This window comes from Cetorhinus maximus, chromosome 20 (genome assembly GCF_964194155.1).
Source record: "Cetorhinus maximus chromosome 20, sCetMax3.hap1.1, whole genome shotgun sequence".
Taxonomy (NCBI): Eukaryota; Metazoa; Chordata; class Chondrichthyes; order Lamniformes; family Cetorhinidae; genus Cetorhinus; species Cetorhinus maximus.
The window spans coordinates 40,170,808-40,198,556 of NC_135898.1; the positions used below are offsets into that span (position 1 = coordinate 40,170,808).

A 27,749-nucleotide genomic window follows, 5' to 3' on the forward strand; every position below is an offset into this window, starting at 1 on the left:
CAGCTCCCTAACTAGTCTAGAATCATTTCTGAATTTGACCAAATTATATTGTGCTTTGGAATACATATATATATATATATTTGGCCTTTCCAATATCTACAAGGCATAAGTCAGGAAGGAATGTGATGGAATACTCCCCATTTGTCCTGATGAGTGTAATTCTAACAATCTCAAGAATCTTGACACCATAGATAAAGCAGCCTGCTTGATTGGCACCCCATCCATATCCTTAAACATTCACTCCCTCCACCATCAGCATTACATGGATGCAGAGTGTAACATCCACAGGATGCACTGCAACAACTTGACAAGGCTTCTTCATTAGCAACTCTCAAATTTGCAACCTCTGCCACTGAGAAGGACAAGGGCAGCAGGTGCATGGGAACACCACCACCTGCAAACTACCCTCAAAGTCGCACACCATCCTAACTTGGAACTATATCATTGTTCCTTCATCATTGCTGCATCAAATTCTTGGAATTTCCTACCTAACAGAACTGTAGTGTAGCTACCTCACAAGAACTGCAGCAACTCATGGCGTCGGCTCACCACCACCTGCCCCTTTATTTTTTTGGTTAATTTCTCATGCAATAATAGCCATTTTGAAAGTGCAATGTACATTGTAGGAATGATAATAAAAGAGGGAAGTCATGTGGCTGGCAAAATACTGGTAATGTTACTGGGCAAGTAATCCAGCATTACTGGACTAATGCTTCAGAAGCAGGATCCCATCATGGCAGCTGGTGAAATTTACATTCAATTAACTAACCTGGAATAACATTAACGATGTTCATGAAACGACTGGTTGTAATAATGTCATTCAGGTAAGGAAATCTGTCGTCCTTACTTGGTCTGGCCTGCTTGTCACTCCAGATCCACAGTAATGTGGTTGACTCTTAACTGCCCTCTGAACTGGCTTAGAAGCCATTCAGTTGCAAGCAGCTCACCTGCATCTGCTCAGGGGCAAACTGTTGAAGAAGGTTGAGTTTTAGAGAAGATATGACAGAAATTAAAAAGCTGTAAGAAAGTGACAGTGCTTTCAAGGGAAATAATAGGAAGAGCCATAATCCAAGTTAGTTTACCTCTGTCATTTCATTAGGTTTCAATTAAACAAGATGCTGATGATTTTACCTGCTATATAATCAAACAAATGCTGATGTATTGTAAAGTTAAAAATATTGCAATATTGTAATATCTTTTTAATTGCTCAAAACAGCTGGATTGATATTAGTGTTGTAGAATGGTTTAAATGAAAACATAACTAGAAAAAAAATCGTCTTGAGGATGACTGCAATGCAACCATACATATTCATTAATTAATTAATGCTTCAGATATCTGAACCAATGTACTAATTAACTTTTAGACAGCTGCTGTTTCAATGCAAGACCGATCAACAAATCCGACTCTCATTGTTTCAGCTCATCAGTCATATTCTTTTACAACTTATGGTCAAATTAGTTAGTAATCTTGGCCAATCAATAATGATTTTCCCATTTCCTCTTCAGTCATCTCTAACCAATGTAGCCTTTTACATTTGTCTCTTTTTATGTGCATTGTTTAATGATATTATCCAGGATTAATTATTTTTTAAATGTATGCCAGCATCCCATTCAATTTATGTGACTCGGTAGATATTTTGCCGCATGGGTTAACATTAAATTATATTCTAAGATGCTTAAATGTTTTCTGTCATGTTCTTGTAACATTCCATTACAGAAAATGCAAAGTCATGATGGTACTTGTATTCAACAGAAATCTGTAGATATTTTGTGTGTTTCAGTCTCTAACACTTTTGTTTGTGAAGTTAATTTGGACCCACTGTAATTGAAAATTGCCTTGAATTCACTTATTAAAGTGTTAGCTGCAATCTAATTTTAACTCAGCACATGAATGAAGTTTGACATGCGATAGATACAATACTACCATTGATAGGCAACTTGCTATTATCGGTGGTGAGCTGGCTGTCAGTTCTGGTGTGTATTCCAAGGGAGATTGCACCTCTTGCTGCTTGTCCTCTGACGTGAATGTAAAAGATCCCATGGCCCTATTTGAAGAAGGGGAGAGGAATTCTCTCCAGTGCCTTGGCCAATATTTGTCTCTGAACCAGCATCATTAAACAAATTACTGTGTTGTTGTTCGTTGGAGGGTGCTGCATGCAAATGGGCTGGCACACCTACATTATAACAGTAAGATAAAAGCAAAAAACTGCGGATGCTGGAAATCCAAAACAAAAATAAAAATATCTGGAGAAACTCAGCAGGTCTGGCAGCATCTGCGGAGAGGAATATGGACTCGAAACGTTAACTGTGTTCCTCTCCGCAGATGCTGCCAGACTGCTGAGTTTTTCCAGGTATTTTTATTTTTGTTTTACATTATAACAGTGATTGGTTTGGAGGTACTTAAGTGCCTGCTTTTAGATGTGCTGAAATCATGAGAAGCATTATATAAAATGCAAGTTCTTATTTTTTCTTAAAGCAAAGTTGTCTTTTTAATAGTGGTGTTTGAAATGTTGGGATGCAGTAATTTAAGACATGACATGCAGCAAGTGTAGCACAGTTGTGAGGAAAATGGTGACTTTTGAAATATGGACCTGAATTTTTGCTGAGTCACGATAAGGTGGGAAATGGTGGGCGGGACCTGGACACGGAAGTCCAACTTCATTTCCGGCAGATCCCATTTATGCCAACCAGGGAAGGAGACGGGGCATGAATTGCACAGGTGGGAAACCCAAACTCAGCAGGGCCATTTGATTTGACTCCTGAGTACAAACACACCCAATTTTTATTGCTCCAACAGCCTTAACCTGCAGTGTGGGAACCACAATTTTATGGAGGGGGCATAAACGTTTCTGAGGAATGGAATCAAGTTCTGTTTAAGTGTCATGAATCCCAAGCTCATTAAAATTTTTAAAAAGTTTGCAGCTTTCACTGAGAGCTTAAAAAAAAGACACCCACTGCTGGAGTACATTGAATGGCAGGACATCTGGTATAGCTTAGAATGAGTCTTTAGCCATCTGTTTTTGCAAATCCAATAAGCTCCACTGTATACATTTCCCAAGGCTATTTATTATAGATGAGCCTGTTATGAACGCTTGGCTCAGTTTCAAAATATCCGGAACCACTTATCTCAGCAGGGGGCTGCATAGAAATTTTGATTTGCAGTTTAAAGAAGTTATTAAAGGATTATCTATCTTCAGCGTGGTTTGTGAAATAGATGTTTTTTTTGACAACAGATTAACCACTTGAGGGGATTTATATTTTTGAATGAGTTTTAAAAATGAGAGATTTTTCAGTATCAAGTGTATTTGAGTATTAGAGTATTGAAATTAGATTTTTAGATTTTTTTTCATCTCTACATGGTTCCTGTGGTCTGCCAATAGTGGACACTGTGTGTGTGACCATAAAGGATACGGGGGGGCATGGAGGGGGCACAGGGGTATTGCAGTGCATGAGGGATGTGACAGGGCATGGGAGTGGCATGCAGGTATGGAGGTGGAATGGGGTTATGGGGCATGGAAGCGGCATGGAGAATATGAGGGGACATGGGTTGGGGAAAGGGGTAAGCATTGAGGATTTGAGGGCCTGACACTCATCGTTGAACTCTGGGCCAAAGTCCCAATAAATTGAGTTGGGTGTTCTAACCTGCTGGCTAGGCCATCCACCCACCTCTGTTGCCACCTTGGGCCTCCCTCCGGAGACGGCGAGCCCAAATCCATCCTATCCCGCCTTCCTGACATGAAAATATCGCAGGCAAGGGGGATTTAAAGAAGATGGGTCTGCTGGGTTTGGAAGTTTCCCAACTCGACAAAGAATAGTCAGGTAAACAAGTCAATTTTCGGTGTGATCAAGAGAACCCAATTTCTCAGTGTTTCCTTGTACAGTATAGCTACACTGATGATCATAGCAACATTCAAAATAAATGATCAAAACTTGAGCAAACGCTGACATTGTGTGCTTGCATTTCTGTAACTGGACAGTAACAGAATGGGTATAAGTCAGTAATTGGTCCAACCAAATTTAGTGGTTTTGAATTATAGAAAGAGATGTAAAAAGGGGATACAAACAGAGAGAAAGTGTAGAAAACTTCAAGAGAGACACTCGGAGGACTGAGCCAAGTTGGAGGCCAGAGGGTATAGTCAAGAGATGCTCAAAGGGCAAGATCCAGGGGGACAGGTCAGATGGCACAAATCTCTTTCTGTCATCGCAACTTCTACCCAGGGCATAATGGGGTTATCATATTTTATCATTCTCTCTTGTGTGCTTAGAACTGTGGCTAAGATGCTGTATTGCATCAAGTCTTACATGTGCTAAAGCTTAATCACTGCCATCAAGACAGGTCAACATCAAATCATTTGGATATTAGCCTTTATCAAAACCTAAGATAGTAATGCAATCAAACATGCCTCCCAGAATAATCCGGCAAAGTGACTAATTGCAGGTGGCCCTTTAAATCACGCTGTAACTGGCCATTTAAAGCATGTCTCATTCATGTTGGTCCAGCATTGCATCTCCCTCTCAACATGCACATGCTGTCCTAAAGCCAGATGGCATTTGGGCCTTATTCACCTCATTGCATCCTGATTTGTATGCTCTAATGAGACTTTTACCTGTTTACAGCATTCGCCAAATCAAAAATGTCTATTTTTTTCCCCAATTGTGTTCTTGCTACTATCCCCATTCTTGCTGAAATCAAACTGGTAGAAAGACCAAAACTGGAGCTCTGATATTTTCTAAAATCCATCTAAACATAATCTTATTTCTTAACATCATTTTATTTCTTAACCGTCCATTGTCCATGTCAACATTATGTTTGTCACAGGAATATATATAGGTTAGATCCATTTTGCTTCTGCCCCATCTAACTTTCCTGGGAGAGAAAATAGCAAATATAAATCCTTTATTCAAAAAGGGAGAGAGACAGAAAGCAGGTAACTATGGGCCAGTCAGCTTAACATCTGTCATAGGGAAATTGTTGGAAGCTATTATTAAAGATGTTATATCAGGGCATTTAGAAAAATCCAAGGCAACTAGGCAGAGTCAATGTGCTTTTGTAAAAGGGAAATCATGTTTAACCAATTTATTGGAGTTCTTTGAAGGAGCCACTTGCTGTGGATAAAGGGGAACCGGTGGATGTACTGTATTTAGATTTCCAGAAGGCATTTGATGAAGTGCCACATAAAAGGTTATTGCAGAAAATAAAAGTTCATAGTGTAGGGGGTAACATATTGGAATGGATAGAAGATTGGTTAGCTAACAGGAAGCAAGAGTTGGCATAAATGGGTCTTTTTCTGGTTGACAGCATGTGACGAGTGGTGTACTGGGATCAGTGCTGGGGCCTCAACTTTTTACAATTTATAGAAATTACTTGGATGAAAAGACTGAAGGAATAGTTGCTAAACTTGCTGACGACAAAAAAGATACGTAGGAAAGTAAATTATGAAGAGTACGTAAGGAAGCTACAAAGTGACATAGATAGGTTAAGTGAGTAGGCAAAGATCTAGCAAATGGAGTATAATGTGGTCAAAAGTGAAATCGATCATTTTGGCAGGAAGAACAAAAAAAGCTTATTTTCTAAATTGTGAGAGATTGCAGAGCTCTGAGATTCAGAGGGATCTGGGTGTCCTTGTGCATGAATCACAAAAGGTTAGCATGCGAGTACAGCAAGTAATTAGAACAGCTAATAGAATGTTATCATTTATTGTGAGGGGAATTGATTTCAAAAGTAGGGAGGTTATGCTTCAGTTGTACAAGGCATTGGTGAGACTACATCTGGAGTATTGTGGACAGTACTGGTCTCCCTATTTAAAGAAATATGTAAATGCATTAGAAGCAGTTCAGAGAAAGTTTAATAGACTAATACCAGCTTTACATCTTAGTCTTCAGGCAAGGAAGAATCCTGCTCCACCGCACTTCCTTCATCTGGAATTTTGGCCCAATTGTATTGTCCTTAATTTTCAAACTTCTGAGACTTGGGACTGGATTTTTGTCTTCAGTTCGGGAACTGAGAGTCGGGTCATCTAAGTTGCAATCATATTGAAGGTTATTTCATGTCAGATGTGAGAGTTCCAGAATGAGGGGGTGAACATCAGAAATGGTGGTGCAGGGTTTGGACCACCATTAAAAATGATGCAGGAGATCTGTTCGAGCACAATAGATTTAGGAAAGGGCTTTCATCAAAAATAATTTTTAAAATATTATTTTTCCTCACTGCACCATGTAGCATCTCTTGCTAGACAAGTAAGGCAATCTGAGGTGCAAGCTTCATTGTAGTCTATTACTAGTATTTCTGCATGACACAGGATGAAGAAAGAAAATATTTGTGATGATATGGTACCTTTGACTCTTCAGGGGATCACAAAGTACTTCTCAGCCAATTAATTTACCTTATTGAAGAATAGTCACTGTTATCATTCAGGCAAATGCATAGCCAGTTTGTGCACAGAAATGTCTTACAGACAGAAAATTAGTAACCAGGTAATGTGTTTGTGTTTTGATCACTTTGGGGAGCATGAAGGTAAGGGCACCAAGAGAACTCTGCTCTATTATTGTGGGATATCTTATGTTGTGGGATATCTTATTTTGAACTCTGATAATATAGTACCTCCTGTTGCATTATTTTGTTTTTCTTTAGCCCTTCTGTAAAGTGAAATATGCCACGGGGTCATGTAATGCTCTAATTAGCAGACTGTTCAAGGCTGATTGCATGCATTCAATGGGAGTAGCTGAAACTGAATAATTGTCGAAACTGAGATCCAGTGCTGCAGCTACTGGGACATCTGTTAGAGAATTTTATCATTCTAAATGAATATTTAGTAATGAATGCGTACCAAACCTCCGTCACAACAGGAAAATCCTCCATGGAGAATAAGAACAGAAATAGAAATGGTAATGTATGGTGTGAACTGAATGCAAAGTATAGAAACCATTACAGAGATGATGCTTTCTGCATTTGCAAACAGTTTTTCAAAATATTTGGGAATGGGAGCTTCTGTTTTGACAATGTTATTGTTGCAAGGTTGACTGATGTTTTTGAAACGCATGTGGACATCTTTCACAATTGCTATGGAAATGTATTTTCTACTATTATATTGGAAAATCTCTCATTATTGTTGCTCAAAATGTAGCATATGAGAAATAACGTATCAGCAACGCATATTAAAGTCATTCTATTTCTGCTATTTTAGATGCTTGAACATATTGTCCAGGCTGACACTTCAGTGCAGTACTGAGGGAGTGCTGCACTGTTTGAGATGGCATATTTTGGATGAGAAGTTAAACCTTGGCTCCATCTTTCCTGGTAAACAGGGAAGCATTGCAGGCCAACCAGCACAGGAATGGCGGGTGCACGGGACTTGGTGTGAGTTAGGATACCAGCAGCAGAGTTTTGGATGAGCTCAATTTATGGATATCTAAACTACTTTGGCATAATTAGTTAGTTTATGTAGCAGGATAAGCTCCATGATTACTTCTGTAGTTGAACTAATTAATATTTTTTCATAATAAATGGATTTTGAACAAAGTGACAGAAAAAGTATTTTTTTCTCTGTTTTGCTATGGGGTGAACTGCAGCTCAATTATACTGTTCTAAACAAAGTGTTCATTAATCTGCAGGACATTGTCACCATCATTACTTTTTAAAAGTTTATAAAGTGATTCACATTTTAAACTCAGCTGCCAACTAGTATACAAAATTACTATTGCTACAAATTTGAAGCATTTTAGCACTTCAGCAAACTGCATTCTGTTAAGTCTAATTTACTGACTAGTCAGTCCCTAGACATCACTAATAGGTTGTGATTTTCTGTCTTTGAACTAGGCGGAACAAGACAACAGACACCCACTGCCAGCTTTTGCCAATTTGCACATAGAAGTTCTAGATGAAAACAACCAAGCCCCCTACTTTGAACAAACTACCTACCAGGGCTTCATCATTGAGTCTGCTCCAGTGGGAACAACTCTTTCCGACAGTCGGAATTTAACAGCACCATTAAGAATTGTAGCCCTGGATAATGATGTGGAGGAGGTAAGTGCTGCTGATGGTTCTAAGTGCATATCCCATAATAAGGACTTCAAACAAAAGAGATACCTAATTTTTGAAAAAATACAAATTGTCACTAAATCTGTAGCAACATTTGCTTCACTTTCATTTTTAATTGTTGCCCATGAGATTTGAAAGGTGAACAGTTGTTAGCCTCCAAGCACTGCAGAACCTATTCCATCTGTAACACTTTGTGATTGTTAGATGATGATGAGGATATTTTAATCTCATCTTCATGGAATCAGTTTTTCATTTGTGTGAATCTTCTTTTGTCTGTTTATTTGTAGGTACCATCAGGTGCTACTCCTGTATGTATTATTATTGTTTTATCTGTGTGCGTGTGTGTGTGTGTGAGGTATTTTATCTGTTGCATGTTTTTGCTTCTTGTCAAGTAGATTTTTTAAAAATTTCTCTGATAGTGAAATGATTAGGTTTACAGTTTTGTTTTAATTTATGTTACACTAAATTTCATCCAACACCTACCCTCCCCCCAACAACCCCACCCACCCTCCACACAACCTGCATGAATCTGTAGTATGTATTTATATGTCTGCCCTGGTAAGTTGCTGACATTGTAAGACCTTGCTCTTTAATTAAATAATAATGGATGACCATTGTTCTGGAGCAGACAACTAAGGACAGGCAGGTTAATTTGACAAATGAAATCCAGGGTCAAGCTTTTTCAGCTAAGTTTTTTCCCTGGGTCATGACGGATAGTAATTGTTTTTTTTTAAGTGTTTGATTGTAATTTCAGCTATTGTTCAATCACATTTTTCAAAATCCTACTTTCTAATAGGCAGAACATTGTATGATAGCTCAATTGAGGATAATCATGACTGATTGAGAAAACGCTTGCTGAATACTTAACAGATGATGGAATGTTAACATCAGTCGAGACTTACTGACTGTTTTTACTGGTTGTGAAAATGGTCACATATTAAATCGAAACAATTATGTGGATTCTTGATAAGAGAATCTGGCCTTCACGACTGCCATCTTAATACAGGTTTCCTGTTGGATAGCTGATCTATTTTACATGTTACCAATTGGAAAACTGAATTTATCCAACAACCTTTTTTTCAGCATGTCGGCATTTTATGCAATTTAGTTAAAATGCTGTAAACGTCGGTGGGGCCTAAATTTTCTAGCCCCCAAAATCAGATACAGGGATCGCAAGTGCATTTAGCCCGCCCTTGTTGAGCGCAACTCAGACAGAATATGAAATCTGTGCTGCCTACAGTTTTACATGATTGTATTCTGCAGCCATTGAAAGGTGTGCTGTTGATTGGCTGGGACATGAGTCAGGGTTCAGTGCCAGTAAAAGTGAGCCTGCGCTGTTGAAGCTAGCTTGCACTTCTGAAAGGGAAGCGCATTATGGCTGGAGCAACTGCTAAGAGTTCTTTGTGGGCTGAATCTGAGCTGGAAAAGACAGAAACATGACAGAACATGGGAGAGAACAGGCTCCAAGGATTTCCAGTGCTGCACCACTGGAATGGGAGCTTGATGTGAAAGGTGCAAAGGAGAAGAAATGTCTTGCAAGCACAGGAGGCCCTCCAGATACATGCTTAGAAGGCAGTGGGAACAGTTTCCAATGGAGGTCGCAGAAACACAGGGGAAAATATTCTCCCCATCAGACGGGCTGGGTGGGAGCGGGCGCGGGTGGGCACGCAGCTGCGCGCCGCCATTTTATGTTAGCGGGCCAATTAAGACCCGCCCAGCGTGACACGCACCCGGAAGTGCAGAAATCTCCCTGAGGCACAGAGCTGCCTCAGGGAGATTAATTCAAGAATAAAACATGACAAAAAAGAGAAAAAAAATACTCAGCTATGTCCCCTCTGTGACAGTGTCACGTGAGCTAGGACATGTTTATTTTAATAAACATTTTAATTTAATTTATAAAGCCTTCATGAAACCTCATCCCACCCGTTGTTGAGGATTCATGAGAAATGCGAAGGCCACCTGGGCTCTTCGCCTGTCCGCCAACCTTAAGGTTGGATGGGCAGCCCAGACAATCAGTTCAATTAGTTGATAAATGGCCTTAATAGGCCTTTGACAGTTTGGCAGGTGCGCAGCCGACACCGGTGCGCGCCCACGAAACTGAAGGCTGGAATGACATGAGGTGACTTCGGGACGCACGCGTGCAGGGCCTGCCCCCACATGCTGACCAGAAGATTCTGCCCATAGAAACTAGGAGCAGGAGTAGGCCATTTGGCCCTTTGGACCTGCTCCACCATTCAATATGATCATGGCTGATCCTCTATCTCAACGCCACATTCCCACTTTCTCTCTATAGCCCTTGTTGCCGCTAATACCCAAAAAATGACCAACTTCTTTCTTGAATATACTCAGTGACCCAGCCTCCACAGCCTTCTGTGGTAGAGAATTCCACAGGTTGACCACCCTCTGAGTGAATAAATTTTTCCTCATCTCAGTCCTAAATGGTCTGCCCCTGAGACTGTGGCCCCTGGTTCTAGACTCCCTAACCAGGGGAAACATCCTCCCTGCATCTAGTCTGTCTTGTCCTGTTAGAATTTTATACGTTTCAATCAGATCCCCTCTCATTCTTCTAAACTCTAGTGAATACAGGGCCAGTCGAATCAATCTCGCCTCATATGACAGTCCTGCCATCCCCGGTATCAGCCTAGTGAACCTTTGCTGCACACCCTCCATTGCAAGTATATCCTTTCTTAGGAAGGGAGACCAAAATTGCACACAATACGCCAGGTGTGGTCTCACCAAGGCCCTGCATAACTGCAGTAAGACATCCCTACTTCTGAACTCAAATCCTCTTGCAACCAAGGCCAACATACCATTTGCCTTCCTAATTGATTGCTGCACCTACCTATTTACTTTCATTGCCTGGTGTACAAGGACACCCAGATCCCTTTGTACATCCACATTTCCCAATATATCACCACTTAAATAATACTCTGCCTTTCTGTTCTTCACACCGAAGCATATAACTTCACATTTATCCATGTTATACTGCATCGGCCATGTGTTTGCCCACACAAACAACTTGTCCAAATCGCCCTGAAGCCTGCTTGCATCCTCCTCATAGCTCACAACCCTGCTCAGTTTTGTGTAGTCAGCAAGCGTGGAAATATTGCATTTAGTTTCCTCATTTAAATCATTTATATATACATGAATAGCTGGGGCCCAAGCACTGAACCCTGCGGTACACCACTAGTCACCGCCTGCCATCTGGAAAAAGATCCATTTATTCCCAATCTCTGTTTCCAGTCTGTCAACCAGTTCTAAACGCATACCAGTATATTATCCCTGATCCCATGTGCTTTAATTTTGCACTCACCTCTTATGTGGGACCTTATCAAAAGCCTTCTTGAAATCCAAATACACCACATCCACTGGTTCTCCCTTATCTATTCTACTAGTTACATCCTCAAAAAACTCCAATAGATTAGTTAAGCATGATTTCCCTTTCATAAACCCATGCTGACTTTGTCTAATCCTGTTAATGCTTTCCAAGTGTTCTGTTACCATGTCTCTTATAATAGACCCTAGCATTTCCCCATTACTGATGTTAGACTAACTGGTCTGTAATTGCCTGTTTTTTCTCTCCCTCCTTTTTTAAATAGCATGGTTACATTTGCCACCCTCCAATCAGTAGGAACTGCTCCAGAGTCTATAGAATTTTGGAAGATGACCACCAATGCATCCAATATTTCTAGGGCCACTTTAGTATTCTGGGATGTAGATTATAAGGCCCTGCGGATTTTTCAGCCTTTAACCCCATTAACTTCTCTAGCACCATTTTTTAACTAATACTGATTTTCTTCAATTCCTCCCTCTCACCAGACCCTTGGTTCCCTAGCATTTCTGGGAAATTACTTGTGTCCTCTTTTGTGAAGACAGAACCAAAATATGTGTTCAATTCTTTGGCCATTTCTTTGTTCCCCACTATAATTTCCTCTGTTTCTGACTGTAAGGGACCTACATTTGTCTTTGCTAATCTTTTTCTCTTCACATATTTATAGAAGCTTTTACAGTCAGTTTTTATGTTCCCTGCAAGTTTTCCCTCATACTCCATTTTCCCCTTCTTGATCAATCTTTTTGTCCACTTTTGCTGAATTCTAAACTGCTCCCAATCCTCAGGCTTGCTGATTTTTCTGCCAATTTTGTATGTCGCCTCTTTGGATCTAATACTATCCCTAATTAATCTTCTAAGCCATGTTTGAGCCACCTTTCCTGTTTTACTTTTGCATCAGACAGGAATGAGTTAATAATTGTTGTAATTCATGCATACATTCCTTAAATATTAGCCATTGCCTATCCACCGTCAACCCTTTTAGTAAAGTTCCCCACCCATCATTGCCAACACATGCCTCATACTCTCGTAGTTCCCTTTATTTAGATTCAAGTCGAAAGTTTTGGATTCAACTTCTTCACTCTCCATCTTAATGAACAATTCTATCATTTTATGGTCACTGTTCACCAAGGGACCACACAACAAGATTGTTAATTAATCCTTTCTCATTGCACAATACCCAGTCTGGGATAGCCTGCTCTCTAGTTGGTTCCTCAACGTATTGGTCTAAAAAAACCCATCATGTACACACTCCAGGAATTCCTCCTCCACGGTATTATTGCTAGTTTGGTTTGTCCAATCTATATGTAGATTAAAGTCACCCATGATTACAATTGTACCCTTATTGCATGCGTCTCTAATTTCCTGTTTAATGCTTTCCCTTATAACTTTGTTACTGTTTGGGGGCCTATAGACAACTGCTCAATTCACTACATTCCCATCATTCACCTACCATCAATCTCCATTAATCAGGATTCAAATTTGGCATTCATGGGCTATACCTCATATACTTAGCAATATTGCAAACCTTACACCCACATCTTGCAGTTTGCACACACTGCCAGCTATTCAACAATGACAGCCACATCAGCTAATCATGTTGCATGACACTCACCAACATTTCTCTCTCCCTTGCAGAGGAAGGTGGCGCACAGCTGGAAGCAGCAAGTGCTATCTGGAGGAGAACATACCTGCCTGCATGTCCTGACCCTGATGAAGGAGATGGTGCTGGCCATTATTGGGCTGCCCATTGCTGAGGTAGTGGTCAGTGGTGGTGCTGAAACCATTGAAGCTGACATTGTCCTCATACCTAATCATCTTTTTCACATCTTACCTCTCCCTCACCTCACATTCTCTTCCGATTTAAAGCTACAGATGGTGTAAGCATACACGCCTTACTGATCCTTCTCTGCTCACCACAATCTTAACTTGGTGCCTTTCTCCTTTCGGATATTCAAGAGATGCTGCCATACAAGCTCAGACCGCTGTCATGCGGCTAAGGATTTCAGTGCTCAAAGGAGCTGGCAGGTTGCCTCAGAGTCCAGCAATTTGTCCTCAGTAGATCACTAGAATTGCTGAGGCACTGCCCTGGGAAGGCGGCAGTTTCATGGAGCAGGCACTGTTATCCTCACAGAAAGGAAAAATTCATGCTCCTATCCCTTCATCAGCATTGTTGCTGTTGCTCAGTCAGCACAGATTGCTGTCACCCATGTCGAGATGGTACAATCCAAAACTGGGCCTTTTAGGCCCTAAGGTGCTCCAGGTCATCCTCCAAGACTATTTAAAGCCTACTCCACTGAAAGTTAGCAGCCTTCTGTTATGTTTTCATAATGATATAAAGACATCAATTACACATAAAGATTGCGTAAACAGGCTATTGGTTCATTTATTGAAACTAGGCACCTGAGAACATTTATATAAAGGTAGAAAGCTTGTAGACATCAGCAGCAGGGCTGTGTGTGCACTGCTCTGCTCACAGGCCAAAGTGAAACTGAGACTGGATGACCTGACACACTTCCCTTCTAGTGATGGTATGCTGGTATCCCTTAAGGTCATATTACACCATTGCCCTTTCTTTTTAAAGACACTTTCCTCCCTTTCTAAAGAAGTATAACTATTTACAATACATATTCATGTTTAGTTACCATTACTAAGTATATAGAACTGATGAATCTATGAGTCTCTAAAGTGTAGAGGTAATCTGCTAGTACACCCAGATCTTGTAATGGTAACCCTGTCTGGAGGTGTCTTTAATTGCTGAAATTGATCTGTGGGATTGTCAGCCTTGGATGTTGTTCCTGGTTTCATTCTGGATCTTGTCCTAGATACAATAGGACTGCATGGTGTCTGAGGAACTGGAATGGACCTGATTTTCCTTGGTTACACTTCACCATAAGACTTTTGTGTGTAATGACTTCATAGGACCAGTGGGGTCCAGCGTCCAGTGGGGTTCCACAGGGATCGGTGTTGGGTCCCTTGCTATTTGTGGTATATATAAACAATTTAGACTTGAATGTAGAAGGATTGATCAGTAAGTTCGCGGATGACACGAAAATTGGTGGGGTGGTAAATGGTGAGGGGGCTAACCTTCAATTACTTGAGGATATAGACAAACTGGTCAGATGGGATGATCAGTGGCAAATGGAGTTTAATCCAGATAAGTGTGAGGTGATGCACTTGGGCAGGACAAACAAAGCACGGGAATACACAATGAATGGTTGGACCCTGAGAAGTATCGAGGATCAGAGGGATCTTGGTGTGCATGTCCACCGATCTCTTAAGGTAGCGGGGGGGCAGGTAGATAAGGTGGTTAAGAAGGCATATGGGATACTTGTCTTTATTAGCCGAGGCATAGAATGTAAGAGCAGGGAGGTTATGCTGGAACTGTGTAAAACGCGGGTTAGGCCACAGCTAGAGTATTGTGTGCAGTTCTGGAATCCACGTTACAGGAAGGATGTGATTGCACTAGAGAGTGCAGAGGAGATTTACCAGGATGTTGCCTAGGCTGGAGAGTTTTAGTTATGAGGAGAGATTGGATAGACTGGGGTTATTTTCCCTGGAGCAGAGAAGATTGAGGGGGGACATGATTGAGGTGTGTAAAATTATGAGGGGCATAGATAGGGTAGACAGGAAGGAACTTTGCCCCTTGGTGGAGGGATCAATAGCCAGGGGGCATAGATTTAAGGTAAGGGGCAGGAGGTTTAGAGGGGAAATGAGGAAGAATTTTTTCACCCAGAGGGTGGTGGGAAACTGGAACTCACTGCCTGAAAGGGTGGTAAAGGCAAAAATCCTCGTAACATTTAAGAAGTATTTGGCTGTGCATTTGTGATGCCATGGAATACAAGGCTATGGGCCTAGTGCTGGAAAATGGGATTGGAATAGTTAAGTTCTTGTTTGACCAGCACAGACTCGATGGGCCGAAAGGCCTTTTTCTGTGCTGTAGACCTCTATGAGTCTATGACCTTGGTTCTGAACAAATCCTTGTCACCTCGACTTAAGTTGCACTTAAAGGCGTCGCTCCCAGATGTGACATTGCAATGTGTAGATCTTGCTTGAACTGTATAAATTTGAGAATTAGGGATTTCACCGTATGAATCGTTCGTTCAGTTAGGCCATTAGATCTAGAGTAATGAGGGAAAGAAGTAGTGTGATCGATACTCCAGTTCTCATATCCTGAAATGGATTACCAATAAATTGCGGTCTGTTATCTGTAATGATTTATCTAGGCACATCAAATAATTGAAAATAGCACTTAGAGTGTGCCGACAATTGTGCTTGATGTATTGTGCAATTGTCAAATAATGGGGTACTTGGCAAAGTAGTCGACGATGACAATGAAGTCAGTGCCATGGATACGAAAGAGGTCAGATGCGATTTTGGATCACGGATGGGTAGGAACTTCATGTGGAATCGATGGCACTTTGTGCTGACTTGGCATATGCTCTTGACAGGCCTCACACTTCTTGACGATGACTTAAATGTCATTGTTCATACCCAGTCAATAGGCTGTCTCTCTTATGAGTCTTATCATTCAATCTATGTCCATGTGTGAGTGATGAGGTTGTTGAAGAGTATCAGGATGCAAAGATTACGGTATGATGACCTGCCTGCCTTTAAAAATGACTCGCTGGGAGATGCCTAGCTCATCCCAATAAGGCCATAATGGTCTCACGTGTTTGTGGCCATGCTGTATTGAATCAGGCTGTTCCTCGATTATGGTTTTCCACAGTTTCTGTTGTGTGCAATCTTTCGCCGTTTCTTCTTGCAGCTGTTGGCATTTGCATTGTGCAAAATGTACCAGATCAATTTGGAGAACATCTTCAAGTTCAACGTCAGTGAAGTCAACTTGTAGATCTAAGGATGTATCTTCTGTTTTTGCAGGGTTAGGCAATCTGCTAAGTGTATCCAATGTGATCATCAAGTTACCTGTCTTGTATGCCTCCGAGACATAACCTTGAATCTTTATCAAGAGGCATTGCAATCTAGGCAGTGCACTAGTCAATGGCTTTCACCAGATCAACTCCAGTGGCTTGTGGTCAGTCGGTCTCGACCATTAATCTTTTACCAAATAGATATGTATAAAAACGCATGAGTCCAAACACTAAAGCTAATGTTTCCTGCTCAATGTTGGAGCAGTTGGATTGTGGTACAGACCGAGATTTTGAAGCAAATGCAATCAGTTTGCCTTTTTGTAGTATGCATGCTCCCAGACCTTTCTGTGAGACATCTATCTGCAGGGTAGTTGTCTCCCTAGGATTGCAAAATTACAATGTCGATGCTTCTGATAATGACTGTTTCAGTGCTTTGAAGAGGCCTTTGTGCCACAGGAAAGGCACATCTTTTCTCAACAATTCCCTTAGCGAGGACATTTTTTGAGCAAATTGGGAATGTATGGAGACAGGAAATTAAAGAGGCCTAGACATCTTCAAAGATCGTCCTTATCTTGAGGAGTTTACGTGGCTTTAATATTGTCTATTTTTACATATGCCAGCACTGGAATAAATAGGACCAAAGAAATTGATCGGCTTCACGTTCATGTCGCATTTCAGACTGTTGAACACCAATCCTTCATTACATGTTACGTGCATTAATAACTGCAGATTATGGCCGTGTTCTTGTTTTGTTCTACCCACAACAGCTATGTCATCAGTGATACAGATGCATCCTGGCACAGTGCATGTTATGCGGTCCATTTAAGCTAACAAATAGCCCAAAAGGAAGGTATTGAAAGCGGTGTCATCCAAATGAGGTAAAAAATGTCGTAAGCTCTTGAGACTTCTCCATGAGATGTACTGACAATTAGCCATGCTTGACATCAAGTTTCGAAAAAAAATTTGCATCTGCAAACCTCGGATTTAACTCTTGCAATGAGGGTATTTTGTAAGGACAGTGTTTCAAAGCTGCGTTTAGACATCGTCGATTGAGGCATACTATCAATGTATGACAGACATAATTGAGCTGCACCAATTGGTGTGCTTTTGTACTCTTCTATTGATATCATCCTTCTCTATTTTGTATAGTTTGGCCTTTACTTTGCCTTGTAAGTGGATGCTGCCCTTAGGTGGTGGATCCATTGACATGTGAATTCTTCTGCACGTGTAATGTCGCAGCTCCCTTGAAACTGTCAATTTTGTTGAAACATTCTGGATATTTTTATGTTAGGTCATGAACTAAGCAGGTAGGAGTAGTTTCTGAGGTTGATCTGCCGTATGATGTCTGACTAATTCCATGGCTTGACACAAGTGCAAGGTCATGGCATGCTGGTAGACCTACAGTCGCTGGGCATTTAGTCCCCATGATGTAGAACATCTGTGATGCCCAGGAGAATTGATTGTACTTGCACTGCAAGACAATGGATGTTGTACGCCACAAGTTCCACAGCAGCAGGTTTCGCCATAACCTTCCATGTTTGTGGATACATGTCTTTTAGAATTCACGAGATTATATGTTGGCACATGACCCTGTGTCAATCTTGGCCAATAGTTAGTTACCAACTTTCTTAGGGCAGGTAATTAGAATCTTGGCAAACACTTTGGATGGCGTGACAGTATCTGTATTTTCCATGTGATTAACAGTGTGAAACATGTGTTCACCATTCTTCAACTCATTGAGCACATCATTGTCATTTTCTGGTTTGTCAGTCACCTCATGAGTACGTTTCTTACAGGATACAGGATGGTCGTTCTGATTGCCTAAAGGCACCTGTTTGTGTACCACTTGTTTGGATCAGTTCAGGGCCCTTTGCATCTGCATCAGCCTTTGTCTAGTGCACTACCATTACCGATGACCGCTTCTGCCACATGCCTTACAGAATTGCTGGAAAGCTGGGCATTTCATCAGTGCATGCAGAAGGCCACACCTTCCACAAGCTTTGCTGGATTTGGGTGTTCTAGTAAGTGCATCAACAATTGGGGTTGTGCTTAGAAACTGTAAGCTTCGTCGACCTGCAAGGATCGCTTCGTACTTAGGTTCATCCTTCAGGATCTCTTCGATGTTATATATTTTGGGCTTGTCTAGCAGATCTTTCTGGAATTTTTCCATAGGAGTGGATGCAATCACCAACTCAACAATTCTGCCTGCTAGGTCTGCGTTTGAAAAATCACAGGATGTACCCTTTTCTCTGCATCTGCTGATGAAGTGGTCTATGGATTGTGCATTCTGTTGTCGAAATGACATGAACATTAGTCGATGAATACGGAAGTTTAACCTGATTCTGAACTGGTCTTCCAATGTAGTCCATATCTTTTACCGGTCGTTTAGCTCTTTTTCTGTTAATCCTGACATGTTCAGCCTCTGTTAATCCTGACATGTTCAGCCTATGTAGACATTTATTCCCAATTGCTAGGTGAATTTTAAAGGTTTGCTTGTCTGGTTCAGACACACCTGAATCAAGAAACCTTAGCTCTGTGCGCAGTTTAAACTTTTTGTATTTGGATAGTGTTATGATTCCAGCTGAGGTTACCCCTAGACAAGCCTGATCCCAGAGTGGAACCCAGATTGATAGATCCAAACTTTTATTTATTTGTTTAGATACGTGGAGAGTAGCTACTGAACAGAATCACAAGAATCAGCTGATGAACTTTTAACAAAAGAATAAAACATTTATTAAGCAAGAAAAGATTAACTATATTATAATACTCCTTCACCCACAACTATACCTTTACAGATATATACAGATTTGTAAGTATAGCACAAGTTACAAAAGCTATTTTATACTCTAATGTCCACAGTAAGTACACAGTCCCTGTACCAATAGACAACATGTGGCAAGACACACCACACCCTGAAACCAAGTAACAGATGCCACCTCAACCAGATCCTATGAATCCCTCCTCCACTCCCCCCAGTCACTTGTCACACCATGAGCCAAACACAACTCTGTCTTCACACGATGGATTCCAATCTCCACTCTCTAAGACCTCACCTTGGAATCTTCTCCCAAACTGATGCTTTCTCTGAAACGCCTTCCGCACGGGTTCAACTCCAGGGTTTCGAACACCCTTTCTGATGTTCCTTTTCCCTGGGTCACCACATGCATTCAAGCTGTCTTCCATACACTTTTTCTCACCAACTCAGCTGTCAACAGTGCCACTGCTTCACATGCCATAGCAAAGAGTTACAGACCTCCAGTTGTTTCTTTGGACTTTCTTTCCTCTTGCAAGCTGTTCTTGCTTTAAATCTGCTTTCTGCAGCTTTTGTCTCTTTAAATCAGAAACTTGGAGCCTTTATCTCTGTCCCTCACTCTTAACTTCACTTAACAGAACCTTTTCCAGGTTTCTGTCTTTACTTTGACTTGAAGGACTGCTTGGGACTTTCCCCTGTTCCACTCCCATGGATTTTTGGGGTCTTCTCTTTAGCTTGGGACCGGCTATCTGTCCCCTTTCCTCCAGTCTCTCCTGGCAGCTACTTTCAAAACCAACTGAACTCAAACAGCTTTCAAGGTCAAACTACTGTTTCTCCTGTGTGTCTGTGGGAGGGACCTGCCTCTCTGGACCCCTGTTGCCAGGCAACAGTACTGTTTTTTTTCTACACTTGTGTTTACTTAACTTAGCTGCAGCAGTTGTAAAAAACTCATTAGAAATGCAAGCATATTTTAAAGTGAAACTAAAACTCAATTGACCTTTTCTTAACACACAAATACAGTAATACAAATCAAACTTAAACTTTAAAGCTAAAACTCATTCCTAACACCCACAAATACCAATATAACTTATGTAAACTGTCTCTATTTCCTAACAATAGTAGGTCAGCTGCATCCTAGTTCAAACTGGGGAAATTTGTGGGCATTTTGACAATATCCCTTTGACCTTCCTCCTTGTTTTATTCGATTTATTGTTGAATAACCCCTGAAGCCACCTGTTGTAATCGCAACCTTCTCTGGCCCAATTGTTATGACGACTTTGTTTTTATCTGATTGACTCTCCCTCGCTTATTATTGTTCCGGTTCATACCCTAGTCACTCGCCTTTCCTGACTAAGATAACCCCGATACTGGTCCTCATCATGTGCTGTCCCACTCGCCACGTGGGATCCATCTGCTTACCAGCTCTTTATTTGAGCACTGTGTCTTTAAAGCTTTTCTGTGCAGTCGCCACACTGTGATTTCAACAATCTCCACGCTGCATACTTGTTGCGGCCTGCCAAAAAATATAAAGGGTCGTCCCATGCCATACAGCACAATCTAAGGCTGTTCACCATGTCTTACCTTTACTTAACCTTGCTGCCACACTGTTTGATCACCACGCTGATCACCATGTTGTGTTTTTACAATGGTATAAAAACACCAATCACTCAAAGGTTTGGGTAAACACGTTATGTGTTTACTTGTTGAGACTAGGCACATGAGAACAATTATACAAAGGTAGAACATTTGAAGACATCAGCAGCAGAGCTGTGTGTGCTGTGTTCTGTTCACAGGCCGAAGTGACTCTGAGATTGGATCATATGACACACTTCCTTCTAGTGATGGCATGCTGCTATCCCATAAAGGCATATTACAACACCTACTAGCGAGGTTGCAGCCACTGAGGTAGCACTGCATAACAGCACTAGAACAGGCAAAAGCATACAGAAGACAGGCACTAGGGGATGCACAAGGGTGGTTAGTTGACTTTTGTATGCAATATGGAACGATTTGATTTATAAATTTTGGTTGGAATGTTTATTTTGCTGTGGCTTTAATTTTTGGTTACTAACCATGCGAACACCATGATGGTCAGTGACAGAGTTAAGGTAGGGTGTGGCATAGAGAATTGGGGTTGTGGTATTGCACTCTGATAATTTCTGATAATGGACATTCCAGCCAAAAAGAGGCCTTCTAGGTTCTTTCCCCTCTTCCTTTTACTGCTCAACTTCCTCATGTTCCTGTTCCTGAGCCACTTGCCACAGAGATAGTGACAAGGGCTGTCCCCTCATGATGGCAAGGTTGGATAGCATGTTGCAGACCACTATGAATCTTCACATGGCCTCTGCCGGGTACTGTAGGGCTCCTCCAGAGCACAAGTATTATTTCAGCACACCAATGGTGTGTGTGACAAATTTTGTGTGGCAATATGGCTTTAGTTTAAGATAATGAAACTGGGGCACTGATTATTAAAATACATATTACCATTTCATTTCCCACATTTGATAAACTTTTCTGTGTACAGTGTACAGTAAACATATTGTTTGGGGGGGCTGATTCTTCTTGGCTGTCACAGCAGACGCCCACTATTTACTCAAGCAGGAGTTGAGCAGAACCGCTTGGAATTGGGAAGAAACCCAGCTTAATCTTTTTCCTACTGAACTCTCAACCTATCACTTGCATAGATGGAGTGAGGTCAGAGGTTGAAATGCACTACATTGGGATTTCCCATTTCCCTGGCCCAAATGGATCTCAGCCTAAGTTTAGAGGCAGTTAAGCTGAGTCAGATAAGGTGTACTGGCCTCTAGAAGGATGCAAATGGTCCTGTTATGATCCTTGACCAAACCCCCAAGTTTTTGGTAAGATCTGGTTTAAAGTAGACAAACTTTGAGATTCAAGACACATGCTAATAGAATAAAATAAAACCACAAAATGCCACAGGTTTTAGACAAACAAAAATAAACTTTACCATACAAGGCAGAAAGATATAAAACAAGTTATAATATCTATCTTTTACTCTAACATTCAGATTTAATATGAGTCACATGTGAATTAACAGACAAATTGTGGTCAAACACACCACACTGAACACTAAATGACAGATGTGACCAAGACAGAGTCCACGGATTTCTCAATAACCCACCCAGATGTCAGTAACACTGAGTCAACCAATCTCACTGAAACTCTGTCTTTCTTTCATCAGGGATTCCAGTCTTCATCTTCGAAGACTTCACCTGGGTATTATATCCAAATGTTGCTCCAACTAGGACAGCATCAACGACGGCCCACCTCAGGATTTCAATCTTGTCTCCCGAGATTACGTTCCCTGGATTCCCGATTAGGCACTCAAACACCAACTCAGAAGTACAACTTCAGCTCTTCAGTCATGCTGAGCAGGACACTACTATTTCAAAGGGGTACCTTTGCCCGGCCAACCTTCTGCTGCCTCTTGGATCTTCAGGGCTCCTCCTAAGCCTCCTTCAATTACCAGGGCTTCTCCTGAGCCCTCTTCACTTAAAGTCTGTTAACCACAGCCCCTTTCCTACTTTTTAATTTAACTGGGACCTCTTCCTGTCCCAGTCCTCTGTCTGGGACCCTTGTTTTGGAACCTCTCCCTGTCCCCTTTCCTTTTGGACCTTCTCCCTGTCCCCTCTCCCCATCCCTTGCCAGGGACACTTGTTTTTCAATAGTGCTGTGCTTCAGGTCACATGACCCAGGTTTTGTGCCATTTTTCTTCATGAACAGGCACACTGGGTCCAACTGTAGCACAAAGAAGTTTTTTAAAATGCAGAACTATGCATGTGCAGTCTGCTCACAGTCTGTGCATGCACGCGAACTCCGAGGTCTGCCGGGACTTGGAGTTCTCAACCTCTCGCTCTCCAACCAGGTAAGTGTAGTTTTCGTAACAGTCCCAGTAGGGATCCATGAAAATGATGATTAATGGAAAACAAATATTGGCCTTCTTGTTAAGAAGGCTGAAAGAGATACACAAAGGAAGATGGCTGTGGTTGTTGGAGGCCAATCACGTCAGCCACAGGACATTGATGCAGGAGTTCCTCAGGATATTGTCTGAGGCTCAACCATTTTCAGCTGCTTCATCAATTACCTTCCCTCCATCAGAAGGTCAGAAGTGGGGACGTTCATTGATGATTGCACAGTGTTAGTTCAATTCACAACTCTTCAAATAATGAAGCAGTCTGTGCCTGCATGTAGCAAGACCTGGACAATATTCAGGCTTGGCAAGTAAATCAAGGGAGTCTGCTGGAACAGCCAAAGATATGCAGCCTGTGTATAATATCTCCCACTACATGGAGAACTGTTTATTTAACATAGCAAATTAAACAGTGCTGTGTACTTCAGTAATCAGTGCTCCATTTTATTGCCTTACATTAAAAAAGAATCAATTTTAAAGCATTTATTAATCATCTCTTCCATATCTCATGTGGTTCGAGCTATTGCAATCAAAATATTAGAACACAAATGATTCACCAGTCATTTACTCTCCACTCTACAAACACGTCCACTTCGCTAAAAATTCAGATAATCGGCAAGTTACATTTGCACCACACAAGTTCCGGGCAATAACCATCTTGTACAAAAGAGTTCAAACACCTTGCCTTGTCAATCAACAGCATTACAGCTGAAGCCCCACCATTGACATCCTGGGGGTTACCATTGATTCGAAACACAACTGGACTAGCCACATAAATACTGTAGCTACAAAAGAAGGTTAAAGACTGGGAATTCTGTGGCAAACAACTCATCTCCTGACTTCGCAAAAACTTTCCACCCTCTACAAGGCACAAGTCAGGAATGTGAAGTCAAGACCTCCCTACTTGCCTGGGTTAGTGTGTCTCCAACAACACTTAAAAAGCTCAACACCATCCAGGACAAAGCAGCCTGCTTGATTGATGCCACCGTGGCTGCAGTGTGTACAATCTACAAGATGTACTGTCGTAATTGACCAAAGCTTCTGCTGCAGCACTTTCCAAACCCATGGTCTCTACTGCCGACAGAAATTTTGGCAATAGGCACATGGAAACACCACAATCTACAAGTTGCACACCATCTTGACTTGGAAATATATTGATGTTCCTTTATTTTCACTGGGTCAAAGTCCTGGAACACCCGAACAGCACTGTGAGTGTACCTGTACAACTCCACTGCAGTTGTTCAAGAAAGTGGCTCACCAGCACCTTTTCAAGGATAATTAGGGACAGACAATAAATGCTGGCCTTGTCAGCGATGCTCAAATTCCATGAAGGGTCAAAAGTAAAAAAAATAGACATTACTCTCTGGTTATGTCCTCTTCTTCACCTTCTCGCTATTCCCTCCATCCCCCCTACCCTCCCGCCACCCGCCCTACCCCCAGCCTCTCGCTGGCCAGGTGAAAGCCAAACACCAGAGTCTTTATAGGATTGGCAAGTGCCCGTAATGTGCACATAGTGAACTCACTGGTCCCATGTATATTTGATGGCCTCCTAGTAACTTTTCTTTGTTTTTATTTAACATATTAAATCATTGAGTTTCTTTCAAAATAGTTTTGAGGGGTTTGCAAATAACAGTCCAGACTGTTGCTGTAATTATTCTATTAGAACTAAGTCTGAGTTTGTGCAATGTGAAAAATAAGAGTGAAACTCACTTAGTAGGATAGGAATGCTTTCCTTGAAATATTGGAGCTCCGCTAAATGTTTAGAGAGTAAATTTGTTATGTGAAATGGGTACCAATCCATTTAGATCAAGTTGGTCCCTGTTAGGAACTATTGAGTTTAAGTAAGTTATATTTGTATTTGTGGTGTTAAGAATAAGCTATAGCTTTAAGTTTTAACTTTAAGTTTAAGTTTAATTTGTATTTATGTATTTGTGTGTTAAGAAAGGGGGAACTTGAGTTTCAGTTTCATTTTAAAAGATGCCTGCATTATTATGAGGTTTTATAACTCTTGAAGAAGAGTTAAAAAGCACAAGGTAGAAAAAATTTGGCTGTTGCCTAGAGACAAGGGTCCAGAGAGAGAGACTCACAGAAACAGAGAAACTGAAAGCAGCTTGAGTTCAGTTAAGCAGCTTGAGTTCAGTTGGTGGCTATGCTCTAAAGTGGAGGAAGCAGTTTAAGTCTGTCTCAGGCTGACATACTAGCAGATTGCTGAGGAAAACAAGCCTAAGAATCTTAGATAAGTTGCCCTAAAATTAAAGTAACAGTGAATGTCAAGTGAGTTGTGGATCTCAAAGGAGATACCAAGTTGTTAGAAGTCTACAAGGAATGGGAACTGCAAGGAGCAGGTCCTAAAGGAAAAAGAGAAAGGCCCCAAGAAGCCTTTATTCTAAGTCAAAGGACAAGGAGAGGTATCTGAAAAAGATCCTATTCAGTGGAAGTAAAAGCAATGAGCAGAGAGAAAGGCTCCAAGCTTAAAGCTTAAAGGCAGAAAGCTGCAAAATGCAGACTTAAAGCAAAATAGGCTTGCAAGAAGCCAAAAGATCCAAGGAAACAGTCAAAGGTCTGTAACTCTTTATTATTGGCTTGTGAAGCAGTGGTATTCTGTGTGCACCTGAGCATTTGAGAGAGAGTGCATGGAAGGCAAAGTTTGAATGCACATGGCAATCCAGGGGAGAGGAACATCGGAAGGAGAGTTCAAAATCCTGGAGGTGGACCCTTGCTGAAGGCGCCAAGAGAGAGCACGTCCTTTGAGGGTGGAGATTGGAAACCCTCATGTGAAAGACTTAGTTCAATGAGACTGGTTGGCTAACAATGTGACAAGGTTCTAGAGCAGTTGATGAGAGATCCACAGCATCTGTTTGGGGTGGCATCTGTCTCTTGGTTTCAGAGTGTGGTGTGCCTGACCACAGGTCGCCTATTAGTTTACATGGATCGTGTATTTACTGGGAACATGAGAGTATAAGATAGCTTTTGTAACTTGTGTTATCCTTACGAACCTGTGGGCAGAATTTCCCGTCTGCTGGGGGGGGGGCAGAGAAGGAGCATGCGCAGGCGGGCAAATTAAGGCCTACCCAGCCTATCTCCCGACTCCCGAAGATATTGGGAGTGGGCGGGCGGCAGCGGGCTTGCACAGACCGCCGGGTCCAATGGCGACCCGGCAGTCCCCAGTGCTAGGCCGCAGCAGCGGGGTTCAGGTGAGCAGGCCAGGCTGGGGGGTAGGTCAGCGGGGGACCAGTGCGCCCCTCGTTTTTCTGATGACTGCCTTGCTGCCCTCCTCGAGGAGGTGGCAGCATAGTGGGAGGTGTTGTTCCCCCAGGATGGGAGGCGGAGGCCCCCCCACATGATGAAACATGCCTGGGAGGAGGTGGCAGAGGTGGTGAGCTCCCACGACGTGGTGTGGCACATCTGGATCCAGTGCCGCAAGTGCTTCAATGACTTGCTGTGCTCTAGCAGGGTGAGTACCATGTTGGCATTGGGCATTTAACCCAGCAGGCAGCCTTATACTCTGAGCACCCCACCCCGTCCCCCGTACCCTCCAAGTCTCAGTGTCGTGACTGCATTGAATCATTGACGGCATTTTTCTTTTGCTGGGTGGGCAAGCAGATAATGCCCATGCTGAGGTCAGCCTCAGTGGGTCATGAGGAGATGAGTTTTCCCCTACAGCATGTGTTGATCTGAGTCCCACATGACTAGTTTGGGGGCAACCTGAGGAGCTACACCTAGGCATGGACTCAGAACTCCAGGACATGTCCTAGTCAGGGGGATGAGGGGATGAGATGGTGGTAGGGGAGCTTCAAGCTGGTGTGGCAACGAACCATCTGCTGCCCTCTACGCTGCACGTGCTTGCGCCTCCTTGCTATGGAAGGAAATACCATGTGGTTCCTCATGTGAAGTAAGCTGCATGTGCCCGTGGGGGGCAGGGGGGGGAGGGGGAGCAGGCCTAGCATCTTTGCCTGATTGACCGGCATAAGCAGGGTAAGGAGGCACCGGAAGCCTGATGTGACCCACTCTGGTTGGGGTGGGCCGTGCGCAAATAGTCCATATACAATTTGCCCTAATCAATGCTCTTCTCTCTTTTTCAGGAGAAGAATGTGCAGAACGCGGCTGAGCACGTGAGGACTGGAGGCGGCCAGGCACAGCTCTCCATACTAAGCCGTTTCGAGCAGGAGGCCCTTGAACTGGAGAGGCGCCCAGGTCTACTGGTGTCGGTGAGGCTGGGGTGCCACGGCAAGGTATTTATGTCCAACAGTGGACATTATGTCCAAAAGTGAGGTCAGCATTGTCCTCCCAACAGCCATAGCACTGATGATTGTTAAATTAGTTATTGTTGCAACATTACTGGGACACTGGTTATGGAAGGTTGAGTGCATAATGAGCCAGGGGGACAGGGATGAACTTTGTCATTGTCTGCACGCTAACTGATCCACTGTCCTTGTTCTTCCTTTCAGCATCATCAGAACACGGCCGGGAGGAGGAGCAGCAGATGCCCCCTCTCAAACCTGACGGCCCTGAAGTCTCACCAACGTCACACCATTTCTGCAAGGCAGGCACCAGAGCAGATACTAGCACCTCGGTGGGAATTAGAACAACGGCTAGTGTCCTGGGGCACAGTGGTGACAGCATTTCACACTCATTGGAGGAGCTGGCAGAGACAGAGAGTGCCCATAGTGCCAGCAGTCGGAGAACTGTAGGGGACCAGGCACATGCTCAGCCTGTGCCTGATGATGTGCCTCTGGAGTCATCTGCGATGCAGCAGGCTCAGGAAATGTGGCCGGGTATGCGGGAACATCTGAGGGTGAGACATGAGGCTATGCTTGGCATGGTCTCCA

The 27,749-nt window shown here is 42.4% G+C and overlaps 1 protein-coding gene across 1 annotated transcript in view; it reads left to right on the plus strand.

Moving 5' to 3' along the window:
* The window catches only part of pcdh15b (protocadherin-related 15b), a 1,616,824-nt gene that overhangs the window by 1,050,425 nt on the left and 538,650 nt on the right, over nucleotides 1–27,749 (plus strand). Inside the window, exons 16-17 of the mRNA XM_078565941.1 lie at nucleotides 7,817–8,023; nucleotides 8,326–8,346. Of these exons, the coding sequence (XP_078422067.1) occupies nucleotides 7,817–8,023; nucleotides 8,326–8,346 (228 nt within the window). The remainder of the gene's footprint in view (nucleotides 1–7,816; nucleotides 8,024–8,325; nucleotides 8,347–27,749) is intronic.